Source organism: Rhineura floridana, chromosome 6 (assembly GCF_030035675.1).
Source record: "Rhineura floridana isolate rRhiFlo1 chromosome 6, rRhiFlo1.hap2, whole genome shotgun sequence".
In the NCBI taxonomy this organism is placed as follows: Eukaryota; Metazoa; Chordata; class Lepidosauria; order Squamata; family Rhineuridae; genus Rhineura; species Rhineura floridana.
Genome location: NC_084485.1, coordinates 149170809 through 149185518, shown reverse-complemented (window position 1 = coordinate 149185518; position 14710 = coordinate 149170809). Strand labels below are relative to the sequence as shown.

Genomic DNA, 14710 nt, shown 5'->3' with positions numbered 1-14710 from the left:
ATAAGCTTTTGAGGACTTAGATTCCACTTCATAGATGTATAGGCTACTACCCCTCTGAACCATTGCACTTGCAAGTCTTCTTAACAATTTCTGAGGGAAGCTTGAAAAGCTACCTGCAATATTCGTTGAAAGCTCAAAAAACAAGGAGGTGCAGCAAAAATAAATTAATTGTTGATTCTGATGATTTCTGGGCTCCCTTTAAGGTATGCTCTGGAGGTGATAGAATAATTAAAGATCACACTAAGCAGCATCTCTGCTGACTGGATTTATTTATTTATTAAATTTATATCCCAGCTTTCCATGAGCACAATTTAGTTCACAGTCAAAATGTCAACAAATTGATACAAAGTTGTTATTATAAAGGAAAGATTCTTAAGATGAGAAAACTGCTTCTATAGTTTCAGTTTTCCACAATATAGTTTCTGATAGAAATACTCAAACAGAAAATGGAGGGCAGCCCCTTTGCTGCTAGGAAATGATGACCAGTGGCCACACTGACCAGGAGGATTGCCTTTAGTTCTTCCTTCAGCTACTGGCAGTTGATGTTCCATGTGATGGCATGATATCCATAGTACATATGAAAACCGTGTGTGTATGTTTTGCTGTCTGAAAATTACCTCCAGTTTTCAGTCTAGATACTGTATAGCCATTTGTGCCAGGAGAATTGCCAGCCTGTGTCCAATTTTTAGATGACGTGGATTTAATCCTGTTTTTTTCTGTGGAATTCATGGTCTGTAGACTTGATGTCTTCAAAAATTCTTTCCACGTGAAAAAACTTTCCATTTGGAATTACTTCCAAATGTTTACCTTTGCTTAATGACTTATCTGGCATTTTAAAGTGCCTGATGATATTTTTAGGCTTGGGATATAATGGTTGCTTTCCAACAGTGGGAAAAATATCAATGGGAGGTGTTGAATGGCGTGGTAGCATCCTCAGTGGGGGCAATCTGCCATTTATCGTTTGTGCTGGATGCTGAGAGCGTGAACTCGACAAATAGTACTTTTGCAGATCTGGTACAGCCATTGAGGGTCCATAGATTGGTTGAGGCAGAGCCTTCATAAAAGGAAATTTCATTCCTGTTATGTTATTAATTTGTTGTACATTTTGTCTATCAGCCAGTGCTCTTGCAGGCAAAATTGGATGGTAAAGACTTCGCTGTGGTATGTTAGTCACAAAACTGTAGAGGAGGGAATGCCAAAGTCCACCACACAGTGGGCTCAATGTCACCTGAGGCCACATGCTAGCTAGGCTTTGTAATGCTTCACAGTTCCATGTGGACACTGGGAAATCCTCCTCTGTGTGATACAGCTGTGAGCAATAAATGCAGAGTGTAATGTCTTGATACTTCCTCAAGAAGTGGTACATTTTGCTTATGCAGCCATGCTCTGCCTCGTTACAAGGGGAATAGTTTGAATAAAGAATTATATATGCAGCATTCTCACAATTGTGCATGGCTGAGTCTAGATAGCCGCCCATTTCAAATAACATAGATTCTGGATGAATGTTGTAGTATGTGCAATTTGTAGCATGTCCCTTTTGAATTAACTTCCCTGATAAGTGCCTCAACTCATAAAACAGAAGGTGTTTATTTGGGGGTTGCATTGACCTATATGGGAATCCAAAGGCCTTATGAAATTCTGCATAAGGGACTCTTGCTTCTTCGCCTGTTTGTATGTGATAAGGACACTTGGTACAGCTTTGGTTCACTGTTAGCCAGTAATATGGTTTCACTACTGTACCTTTATGTGCTAAGTATTCTTGGCAAAATGTTTCCATTTCTAGTTCCAGAGCATATGGAAATCCTCCTGTAACTTGGACAATCCTGAAACACACAAAAATAAACTCCTAGTTAGTTATTTTTCCCCTGTACTTGGAATCTTTGAAATTAAAGTCACATCTACATTACAATTTTAAGCCAGTTTGAAACTGGGTTAGTTGTCATGACTTCTATACTCTAGGAAACAGTAGTTCTTTCTGTACTGAGGATTTCATGTTAGAGAACTCAGACTTAATTATTTTTAAGGTTCCATGGTTGGAAAGTAGTTTATATTTGTAATATACGTATGATCCAAGAAAGCTGCTAGGGTTGCCACCCAGTGAGACTGACCAGACTGACCTTGAGTTGGTGCAGTTGCTGGCATTGGAGACTTCAGTGCCAGAAAAAATAGCAGCTGAGCAGTTCTTGCTGCTAATAGTGCATATATGAGTGTTCTTTTTGCATGTTACACACTAAACTACGACAAGGAAAGTGGTGGCCACATTTGTAGTGCACATATTGGTGTGGTAATGCATATTTATGAATGCCAGTACACTCACACTGTGCTGCCACATAGAGGACCACTGAGGGATCTGGTGTCATTTTGCAAGGTACATTCAGCACAACGGCATGCATGTTTTTGTTGGTTTCCCAGCTGCTATGCAGATGAGCTAATAAAGTCAAAGTAAATCCTGGGCCTCTCCCTGCCTACTGTCCCTGTGGTAGCATAATCACTGTGGGATCACTGTCTCCTTAGGTAGGCTGGTTGAGGGTGAAGCACTGGAATCCAGACTTTATTGCACATCCAGACAATCGGCAGACAAATGAAGAAATATTTCCTTCATAAAGGAAATACATTCTGCATACTTCCAGGGATGCTTCGTAACTCAGTTCTTATTTGAACAACCTATTTCCCAATGAGGGGAAAAGAACTCTGCACATATTCAGAGGAACTCTACTTCAGGTACCACAGTTCTTGCTATTGCACTAACTCCCGGCTCAGTGTCTTCCAAATATTTGATAGCTGGGCCACTTTTTTTGTGTTAAAATTCTTAAATTTATTCTACAGTAAAAAGATGGGCATTTTCTCTAAGAAAAATGGGCAGGCATGCTCTATACAACTGTGGGACAGCAGTTATAAGTTTCTCCTGGTATCTGCTCCCCCCCCCCCACACACAGAGAGTACAGCTCTGGAATGGGACACTGATTTCTGGGCAGTGGTGATTCTTCTAGGATCCCTTTGTGCTATCTTTTCAGTCTAAAGGCCTGGTTGTATTGGGATCCATAAGAACATAAGAAGAGTCTGCTGGATCAGGCCAGTGGCCCATCTAGTCCAGCATCCTGTTCTCACAGTGGCCAACCAGGTGCCTGGGGGAAGCCCGCAAGCCCGAGTGCAAGAACACTGTCCCCTCCTGAGGCTTCCGGCAACTGGTTTTCAGAAGCATGCTGCCTCTGACTAGGGTGGCACAGCACAGCCATCATGGCTAGTAGCCACCGATAGCCCTGTCCTCCATGAATTTGTCTAATCTTCTTTTAAAGCCATCCAAGCTGGTGGCCATTACTGCGTCTTGAGGGAGCAAATTCCATAGTTTAACTATGCGCTGAGTAAAGAAGTACTTCCTTTTGTCTGTCCTGAATCTTCCAACATTCAGCTTCTTTGAATGTCCACGAGTTCTAGTATTATGAGAGAGGGAGCAGAACTTTTCTCTATCCACTTTCTCAATGCATTGCATAATTTTGTACACTTCTATCATGTCTCCTCTGACCTGCCTTTTCTCTAAACTAAAAAGCCCCAAATGCTGCAACCTTTCCTCATAAGGGAGTTGCTCCATCCCCTTGATCATTCTGGTTGTCCTCTTCTGAACCTTTTCCAACTCTATAATATCCTTTTTGAGATGAGGCGACCAGAACTGTACACAGTATTCCAAATGCAGCTGCACCATAGATTTATACAACGGCATTTCCTCAGTGAGGATGATGTTGCTGCCAATATATTGGTGGGCAGTAGGGTAGAAAGGGATTAGTGATTGTGGATTCATTTTCAATTTATACTTTTACCCTTCTTGCTGCATACTAGTGTGCCCTGGCACATAGTTTTGCTGTAACGGCAATAAAAGCAGCTGGGAGCATCTGCCACTGAGAAATTGGTTATTTCTAGCAATGTGACTTGCCATATTTCCCATTTTGGTGCCAGGCATTATGTTTACTTATGTGTGACCCATAGGGAAAAGATATAGGAATGTTGTATTTCTCCCACACACACACACGTGTGAGAAAATCAGGTTGTGCTAGAGATTTCAAGTGAATAAACTGGCAAAGAAAGGATTAAATAACCTCTTCTCTCACATTTAGTCCTGAAGAATGTTCATCTTGAAACCACCCAGACATGCTTTATTTTCCCCCCAGACTTTAAAAGAAATGCAATCATGGGACTACTCGGAACATGTAGTTTGGTCCCAAAACTCTTTCTGCTCTTACATGCATAACCACAAAATGACAAAAGTATGCAATGAAGGCATTGCTTGCTTCCCAGAAATGAGATAATATATGCATTGTGTTGCAGAAGCTAAACATAGTCTGTTATAGTATCAAGATTTAATAATTGAGCTATACTTACCGTCAGTGCGTCTCCAGATTGGAGTGCCAGTAATAGCCACAACCTTACTTGAGTTGTTTTGCTGTTTTCTATTGTAAATGTTGTAAAAATGTGTCCCCCTTCAAGTCAACAACCTTTTGCTTTAAAAGAAAATCAGTTATTTTTCTTCCTCCTCAGCTTATTTCTAGTAAATATGATTGTATTTTGATTACTTGTATATTGCTGCAGTATAGGAGTTTCAGCAGTTCAGCAGAGGAACATGGCTGTATTGACAGTTTCAAGTGCTAGGATACTCGGATATAAACACAAGACTTGCCTTCATTGATTTTTTGAAAAAATGGCCAGATCAGCTCTTGTGCTTGATTGCTATTGTCATTAATGTATACAGTGAGATAAATGTACGTAATGCTTTTACAGAGTAAAATAAACAACAACAAGTAGTGCAGGTCTCTGCTTTAAAGAGCTTTCAAGTATGACAGGGCAGGAGACAAAAGGGGGAAGGAAAGGAAGAGGCACAATCACAGGGGGGGCAGGGAGAGAGAGACAAAGATAATGGGGATGAATGTAGGCAAATGCGTAAATGGACATTTCCACAAAATCAGCAAAGAGTTTTTTAAAACAATTTTTAGGAAAAAAGACTATGACAAAGGGTGGGGAGCAGGAACTTGATATAATAGGCTGCAACCCTATAGCCACCTGGCTGGGAGTAAACCCCTCTTAAGTGGGACTTAATTTTTTGTTGACTGATATAGAGTTATGCTGTAAAGAACACTTAATATTTGCATGGCAGTTTAAGGTTTTTGTAATTTTTATAGATTTAATAAAACATACAAACAGAAAATAGAACAATACAATACATAGTACATATTAACAAATAAAGAAGAACATTGGGTGTTTCAAGGATTTTAACACTTCACATTCATTATGTAGTTGTAATCCTCAAAACAATGCTGTAAAGGTCCTCAAATGCAAAGGTGTATCACTGAACACTAAAGTCAGGATCATTCAGACCATGGTATCCCCAATCTCTATGTGTGGATGTGAAAGTTGGACAGTGAAAAAAGTGAATAAGAGAAAAATCAACTCCTTTGAAATGTGGTGTTCAATGAGTGCTTTGTGCATATCATGGACGGCAAAAAAGACAAATAATTGGGTGTTAGAACAAATTAAACCAGAACTGTCACTAGAAGCTAAAATGATGAAACTGAGGTTGTCATAGTTTGGACACATAATGAGAAGACATGATTCACTAGAAAAGGCAATAATGCTGGGGAAAACAGCAGGGAGTAGAAAAAGAGGAAGACCAAACAAGAGATGGATTGATTCCATAAAGGAAGCCACAGACCTGAACTTACAAGACCTGAACAGGGTGGTACATGACAGATGCTCTTGGAGGTCACTGATTCATAGGGTCGCCATAAGTCATAGTCAACTTGGAGGCACATAACAACAACAACCTCTTCAAAGTACTGATAAGCCTCTTGTTTTAATTAAAATAATAATTATAAATTCTTGCTCTTATCACTAAGATAAGTTAATTATCTTGCATATGCCCATAGTAAATTTTCAGATACTTTCAGACCCTCAGCAATTTTCAAGTGGTCTATGTCGAAGAAAAGTTTGGGAACCCCTGGTATAAGACATCTGCTTATGTCCCTATGCTGCTCTCACCCCTCATTTAGGTTCCTTGAATGCATGTGTGTGGACATACCTCCTTACAATTATGGAAAGTGATTCTTAATAATAAGTCTCCAGACACAAAGTTACATAGGTTTTATCAGTTGTTTAGTAGAAAATTCAGAAGTGCAGAGTCCCTTCATGATAGTTGCAGCCACATACACCCTTTTTTGCTCCTGGATTAAGAATGAGATCTTTGTTAATGCATTCTCTCACAACAACAAACATATCTAGGAGCCACTCAGCATGTAAGTGGAGAGTGTTAGCAACTGAGAAGAGTCTTCTCAGTGGCTGACTCACCTCCTTTCACTCTGATTGACTCCAATCAGCAGGAAAGGCAAGGAAGCATATTAGAAGACTCTTCTCAGTGAATAACACACTCCCTTTTCATGTTGATTGTAGGATGCTTGGAGACATACGGACCCTGCTCCCAAAACAGCAGAGGGACTAAGACCCCCCTGGGCGACTACACTCCTGGTGCTTATGGACATGACCGTAATATATTTTGTGACGTGCAAGTTTGATATTATTTATTAAGTGTGTTTAGGATTACACTGATGGCATTCCCAAATATGTACTTTCACACAGACTTTGGTTTTCCATAACACAATGTTTGTCCAAGCCTCCACACTTGGGGGAGCACTACTTGCACACCCCTTCCATAAGCACATCAAAGTTGGATACACACCTGAACCAAGACCCAGATAAAAGGGCACTCAGACAAAAAGGTAATTACAGTGGCTGAGTAGATCTTGTAGCGTGGTTATACTGACTGGGCAGCCACTGTCCTTCATATTCTACAAAATATTTTTTCCTATACAAAGATTAAATTTCTGTGTATGAAAAAGAAATATATGAAGTGGTCTCAATAGTGAGAACAGTAAACAAGTGAATGGTGATCCAAATGTTTTTCATTCTCAAGTTATGAAGCTAGCTGCCAGATGATGTATCACCTTCCCTACGCATGCAGCGTAGACTGAAAAAACAGCACCCAAGCCACCATTCAATACGTGCACGTGTTCTTTCCAATGTGAATCTACAGGTCTCAAAAAGTAATGTATGACGAAGTCCTCAAACACCTTATAACATGCCTCAAACATGGACTCTTGTTCTACCAGCATGCCTTCACACCATCACTTTGCCAAAACATAAGGATAGGTAAATTGCTTTTAGGGAGGTTCACAATTATGATTTCCTATTTATTTAATCTAAACATATTTAAAATACATAAAAAGAGCCCGGGGAAGATATTGGAGAAATATAAAATAAATACAAATAAAAAAGGGAGGGAGGTGAAGAGACCTTAAATGTGCTACTCACCATCTCTCAGCCTGTCCTCCCCTCAGGATGAAAACAATGGAGAATCATGACCACCCCCAGGAAGAAAGGCACACTTAAAATGTAGAGGGAAAAAATCATCTACAACCATAGTGTGAAATCAAATACTTATTGGGACACAGTATGAAGAAATATTTATATAAACATAAATATCAAATATGTTTATGAATTAGTGCAATCCGATGTTTGTTTACTCAGAAGCAAGTCCCAATGTATTCAATGGGGTTTACTCAATCTGGGAAGTGTGCAGAGAACTACAGCCTCAAATGGTAAGGGACTTTCCTACAGAATAAAAACTGTAATACCTGCCTACTTGCTTTAAAATAGGACTGGAGAGAAACAGAGTTAGAACACAAACACAATTCTTTTTTACATTCACTCAAAAGTCCCATTAATTTACAGCACATTCATAACCATGTCTACTCAAAAGTAAGTCCTATTGAATTCAATGGGATTTACTCTGGACATATGGGATTAGCATGCTTTTACCCCCACAAAAGCAAGTATGGGAAGGTTTTGAAAACACTGCCCAGGATCTGACTCCTGCACACAAGAGGGAAAAAACCTGAAATGCATATACTTACCCAATTTATGAGATTTTCAGATAAATGGGGAGGGGGGAATCACCATTTTTGTTTTCTAGACACTGCACAGGTCAACCAAACTGGCTTCATACTGATTGGCTGCAATCCTGAACGGGCGGGGTTAGACTGAGCTACGAAGTGCTATACAGGACAGATTTGTTTTTAAAAAAGATTTAACAGTGGGGGGGGGAGGTGGCTGACGTTTTTATGTATATCTCGAGAACCGGACCGCCTAGAAACTTAATTTTTTTTAAAATTAAAGCTGAGAATCCGGGCCACCTAAGGGGCTAAATGGGCACCAGGTGGCATGCAAAGAATCCAGGTAAAACCTGGCTAACCGGGCAATATGGCAACCCTAACTGCAACTCCCATCAGCCCCAGCCAGCATGGCCACTGGATTGGGCTGATGGGAGTTGCATTTCAAACAAGTAACTTTTCTAAACTCTGCCCAGAAGCCCATGCTTCTGGCACATGTCTTTTGTCCACCAATCAGAGGAGCAGAAGACTTCCCCTGCTCCCTCTGTTAACAAATGGCTGGCAAAATTCTCAAAACATTAACAATCGGCTCTTGCGAGCTGGTGCGAGCCAGCTCCAGCACACCACTGGCTGTATGTATTTATACATCTGCAGTGTGTGTATGGAGTCTTTCCAACAACTCTGTGATTGGGTTGGTGATTGGAAACCAAGGCAACTCACAACAAGAAATAAATCCCTTTAAAATCCAATAACCATAAAGCAAGAATAAACAGTTGGAAAACAGCCTAAAGAGGCATGATTCTGAATTTTGGGTTGGGTGAATGAAGTTTATTTATTATTTGATTTATATCCTGCCCTTCCTCCCAGTACGAGCCCAGGACAGGAAACAAAAGTACTAAAAGCACTTTAAAACATCATAAAAAACAGACTTTAAAATCTATTAAAACATCTTTGAAAACATTTTTAAAAAGCTTTAAAAATATTTTTTTTTTTAAAAAGAAAAGGCTTAAAACATATTAAAAAGCAATTCCAACACAGACTCAGACTGGGATAAGGTCTCAGCTTAAAAGGCTTGTTGAAAGAACAAGTTCCTGATCACTTGAGGCTGTAGTTCTCTGCACACTTCCCAGTTTAGTAAGCCCCATTGAATACATTGGGACTTGCTTCTGAGTAAACAAACATTGGATTGCACTATAAATATCTTTACAGATTGTGTAATTAATAAACATATTTGATAGTCATGTTTATATAAATATTTCTTCATACTGCGTCCCAATAAGTATTTGATTTCACACTATGGTTGTAGATGATTTTTTCTCTACATGTGCCCTTCTTCCTGGGGGGTGGTTATGGTACTCTGTTGTTTTCATCTTGAGGGAAGGATAGGCTGAGAGATGGTGAGTAGCACATGGTCACCCAGTATTATACAGCCACAATAGTGGCCGTATAATATAGTCAGCGGGGATTTTTCACATTCCGCAATGTTAAATTGAAAATACCCCCCCATGCCATTCTGAGGCTTCCCATAAGATCATTTCAAAACAAAACCTTACATAATTTATAGTCCTGAACTCAGAAACGCTTGCTTAACAACCCTGTCAATTTTCATGGCGATACACAAAACAGTCAGAGAGAATCGAGAGTTCAAAGTCTAAAAAGAGAGAAAAAAACTCAGAGCCCTTTTGGACTTTTTTCTGCGAGTTCTCATAATCTGTTGAAATTCATTAAAAATCAGCCATGTTCACAGAGTACCTGTAATCCTAATACTGACCTTGCCCCATACTCTGACCTTCATCTACTGCAGTTTAAAAGTTAAAAAAAATGCCTGGCTGATTTTTAATTAATTTAAGAAATTTTGGCTGGAAGCCTATTATATAACGCGGGGCATGCTCAGTAAGGACCAACTGTCAGTGTTCTAAAAGCCTCACAGCTGCTGGGCTTGGCTAATCAGGGGGCCACACCCACACCAGACTTGATTTCACTTGAGACAGTCATGGCTTCCCTCAAAGAATCCTGGGAAGTGCAGTTTGTGAAGGGTGCTGAGAGGAGACTCCTGTTCCCCTGAGAGAATGGTTTAACAGTCAGCCACTCTGATTGAAGGTCTGTGAGAGGAACAGGGCGTCTCCTAGCAACTCTCAGCACCCTTCACTAACTACACTTCCCAGGATTCTTTGAGAGAAGCCATGATTGGCTTTGAGCCATGGCTTTGAGAGAAGCCATGATAAATTATTTTAAATTGTTTTTAAAAGATGTGTTTTTAAATTTGTATATTTGTTTTTAATGTTTTTAGTTATTGTAAACCGCCCAGAGAGCTTTGGCTATGGGGCGGTATATAAATACACTAAATAAATAGATAAATAGATAATGATTGTCCAAAGTGTAATAGAGGCCTGGTGTGGATGTGGCCAGGGACAGCTTTGTTTTAAATTTGGGTGGGAGGTAGGGTTGCCAGGTTCAGGGCCTGAGATTGATCCTGTATCTTTAGGAGAAGAGAAAGTCAGCCAAGTGCAGATGTTCTTGCAACATTGTAATGGGAAAAACCACAAGGTGGGATACTCCCTTCTGCCTGCCCAACTTTTAAAGATGCAGAAGACGTCTTGGTTGGCAGACCCAACCTGGTCAGTTTTACCTATCCTAATCATGATTGCTTAGGAGTATATCCGATTCAACTCAATAATCATACAAATAATCAGACCTGCCTTTTCTCTCCTTCCCCTTTCCTCTCCCTTTCTCTTCCCTTCTTCTTCCGCCTTTCCTGCCCACTCCAGCCCTCCGTCCCTCCCCCCCAGTCAGTTTTACCTATCCTAAGCATGATTGCACGGGAGTAAATCCCATTGAACTCAATAAACATGCAAACGACCACACCTGTCCTTCTCCCCTCCCCCTCCTGCCTGCTCCCATCCCAGTCCTCCCCTCTGCCTTTCCACCCCTCCCTCCTCCCCCTCCTCCCTTCCCCATCCCCTGTGGTCAGTTTCACCTATCCTAAGCATGATTGCCGTGTGTGTGTGTGTGTAAATCCCACTTAACTCAATAAGCATACATATGATCAATCCATTCTCAGCAAACTTGCACAGGATCCCATTTCTTACCTCCCAGATTAAAAAGCAAGGAAATTCACTAATAGGCAAAAAACCTTGTGGTTTAAGAATGTTCCTATAGCCCACAGATATTTCTATCAAAATTTAAAAAGCAGGGAAATTGAGCAGCTATAGCGAATGCACCAGGGGAGCAGGAGACCTGAACTCCTCTCTGAGATATTGTACTGCCCTACAAAGTTGTCAAAATGCAAACACCATTTGGGTTGGTCTTTCACAGTCCAATCCACTTGCTGTGTAGCTTGGAAGAATTTGGTAACATGTGCCTCTGAGCATATGGTGAGTATTTCTGAACTCTACTGATCGATACATATATATATACACACACAAAAAAACTTTTAGCACTATACGCATACCTTCCAGCTTTGCCTTCACCAAAGTCTTACCAAAGTGCCAAAAGCGGTGTAACTATGTGGAACACCTCCATAGGCATAAGGAGCACAGATATGAGCCAGGCTACAGCCAAATGACTATAGCCATCTGACTCAACTATCAATATCAAATAGTTCTAGATAGGCAATGATGTCAAAATGGGTAAGCTGTAACTAAGCATTCTGTTATGACTACACAGAATCCATTACCAAAGTGTCCTGCATCTCAGCATACCATTACCAAGTCTACACACATGCTGATCGTGTCACCCTGGTGACATGATATTTTAAGACTGTGGGCCCAGAGGTGCAGCACACCACAGGGAAATTGGACTGCACTTTAATTATCAAGTGGCAGTTAAATAGATTGAACAAATGAAGAAAAGACTGTACTTCCTGTTTGCGAGACAGCCCTTGAGCAGGATCACTGGCATGGACTGGGATGGTTAGTGTGCTGTGACACCAAATGCTGATGAGAACTACTTGTAATGGGCCAGCCCAGCTATTGGCTTGAAATATGCATAAAATGTGCCGAAGTCATTTATATCTGCTCAAATTTACTTACATGGCTTGGAATATGCTTAAGATTTGCTGAAATAGCTTATAAATGTTTGCAAGTCATTTTTGTTCTTCCAGTTTTTTTACTAGATGTTCTTTTTATTTATTTATTTTTTGAGCTCTCCCGCCGGCAGCGAGAATGCATGACAGCAGCTGGGTGTGGGTGCAGTGAAAGCCTAATGCTTCCTCCTTGCCCTTTGCGCTCCCTGGCGTGCACCTGCTGGCATTGAATGTTTGCAATTCATTTTTGTCCTTCCACTTTTTTTACTAGATGTTGGTGCGCCTCGGTGAGGCTTGGTCACGCAGGGACACCCAAGGAGCCACGCCTCCTGTCATGCCTCCTAAATCCTATGCTCTACTTGTCTCATGGACACTTCCATTTTCTTGTACTCGCTTGTACTAATAAAATATTGTCCCAGTTGTGATTTTGAACTCTTTTCGAAGGCAGCCCCACGTATGGCAGACTGCAGTAATCTTAACCTGGAGTTACCAAAGTGAAGGGCACTGATGTTAGGTGTAGGGTTGCCAGGTCTCTGGTTTTTGGCTGGAGTTTCAGGGAAAAAGGGGCCGTCTCCGGCCTCCGGCAATACTTTGTTTAAACTGGATGATCTCCGGCTTTTCATTGGCCGCCTTCCCGCCCTTTGTCATTGAGGCAGGGAGAGCTGGTGCCGCCGGGGCCGGGCTCTGTCTTCCCAGGCAGCAGCCTGTCTTGGACAGGGGCGGGCGGGAGCGGCAACGAGGGGCTGGCCCTGGGCGTGCGAGGCGGGCGCTGCTTAAAAGGCCAGTCGGGCGAGCGCGGCGCTGTCATTCTCCCTCCTGCTGTGGGCGCCGCTGGGCGGGAGTGGCCGCGATGGAGCTCGGAAGTGGAGGCGGCGGCAGCGGCCGCCGCAGCATCTCTGGCTGGGGAGCGCATCGCGGCCGCTGCCGCCCAGCGCCGCCCACAGCACGAGGGGTGAAGCGGCCGGGCGTCCTCGGGGCTAAGAAGGAGCTGGCCCCGTCCGGCGTCCACTGCTGCTGTGGGTAGCAGGCTGGAGAGAGAGAGAGAAAGAGAGAGAGGCTGGAGAAAGAGAGAGAGGCTGGAGAAAGAGAGATAAAGAGAGAGACGCTGGAGAAAGAGAGAGATGCTGGAGAGAGAGAGAGAGATGCTGGAGAAAGAGAGAGATGCTGGAGAAAGAGAGCGATGCTGGAGAGAGAGAGAGAGAGAGAGAGAGAGAGAGCGATGCTGGAGAAAGAGAGGGATGCTGAGAGAGAGAGAAAGAGAGAGATGCTGGAGAGAGAGAGAGAGAGAAAGAGAGCGATGCTGGAGAAAGAGAGAGATGCTGGAGAAAGAGAGAGATGCTGAGAGAGAGAGAGAAAGAGAGAGATGCTGGAGAGAGAGAGAGAGAGAGAAAGAGAGTGATGCTGGAGAAAGAGAGAGAAAGAGAGAGAGAGAGAGAGATGCTGGAGAGAGAGAGAGAGAGAGAGAGAGAGAGATGCTGGAGAGAGAGAGAGAGAGAGAGAGAAAGAGAGCGATGCTGGAGAAAGAGAGAGATGCTGGAGAGAGAGAGAGAGAGAGAAAGAGAGTGATGCTGGAGAAAGAGAGAGAAAGAGAGAGAGAGAGAGAGAGAGATGCTGGAGAGAGAGAGAGAGAGAGAGAGAAAGAGAGCGATGCTGGAGAAAGAGAGAGATGCTGGAGAGAGAGAAAGAGAGAGAGGCTGGAGAGAGAAAGAGAGAGTTTGGCCCTAATCCTCAGTTTCTTACTATTTCCTCTGGATAATTGCACTGCTGGAAACGGACAGAATCATCATGTAATTGTCTTTTCTTGACAGGATGTGGGAGTGAGATTGAAATGACAACAAATAGGAATATGTGCCATTGTTCCATTTTTCTGCACATTTCCCATCTCCCCAAAGCAGCCTTCCCCAACCTGGTGCCTTCCAGATATCTTTGGGCATACAGCTGCCACCAGCTAACATCTGGAGGGCACCAAGCTGGGGAAGTCTGCCCTAAATTGTCAGCTGCTTCAGGTCTATCAGATCTAAGCATATGGTCACCCTGTTGTAGGAAAGTTCCCAATAAACTGACTCGTGTTGTCTCATTAAGTCTCTAATGTGGCAATTTAAGCGAACAGACCTGATCTTGTTCTGGGTTTTGGACTTCCAGCAGGGGCTTAGACTAGAAGGATTAAAAGGCCCCTTCTAGCTCTGTGATTCTATGCTACATGTAAGTGTGTGTGTGTGTGTTACACACAAACGCACAGGCACACACACAAGCATACTTTTTTTCTTTGATCAATTTTGCTTAGAAAAAAAGTGTCTTGTTCTTGTCAGTTGACTTCCTTTTTTATTCTTTGTATGTACTTAAACAAGCTGGTCTGTTTTTTAAAAAAAGCTTGGTGGTGTTTGTGAGAGCCCACGAAAGAGCAATTTCAGGTAACTGCCACAGCCAAATGGTTAAGAATTGGCCTTATGACATAATGTGTACTGGCTGGTCTCTACAGAATTCCAAACACCATTTCAGACGTAAGGCTGCCATCTATTATCCCAAAGGCAGCCAAAGTAGCATCCTCCAGATATTGTACTAAAACTCCCATGAGCCCTATCCTGCTTGGCCAGCAATCACAATAAAGTCCAAAAACTTGACTGCATCTGTTTAATTATATGCATGGAAATGGAAATGGACTGCCTTCAAGTCGATTCCGACTTATGGCTACCCTATGAATAGGGATTTCATGGTAAGCGGTATTCAGAGGCGGTTTACCATCTAAGGCTAGTACTCC

The 14710-nt window shown here is 42.2% G+C and overlaps 1 protein-coding gene across 1 annotated transcript; it reads right to left on the bottom strand.

Moving 5' to 3' along the window:
• Positions 1-700: 700 nt before the first annotated feature.
• Positions 701-1777, bottom strand: APOBEC4 (apolipoprotein B mRNA editing enzyme catalytic polypeptide like 4). Its single transcript, XM_061630660.1, has one exon. The coding sequence runs from the start codon at positions 1775-1777 to the stop codon at positions 701-703; it is 1077 nt and encodes a 358-aa protein (XP_061486644.1).
• Between the last annotated feature and the right edge of the window lie 12933 nt (positions 1778-14710).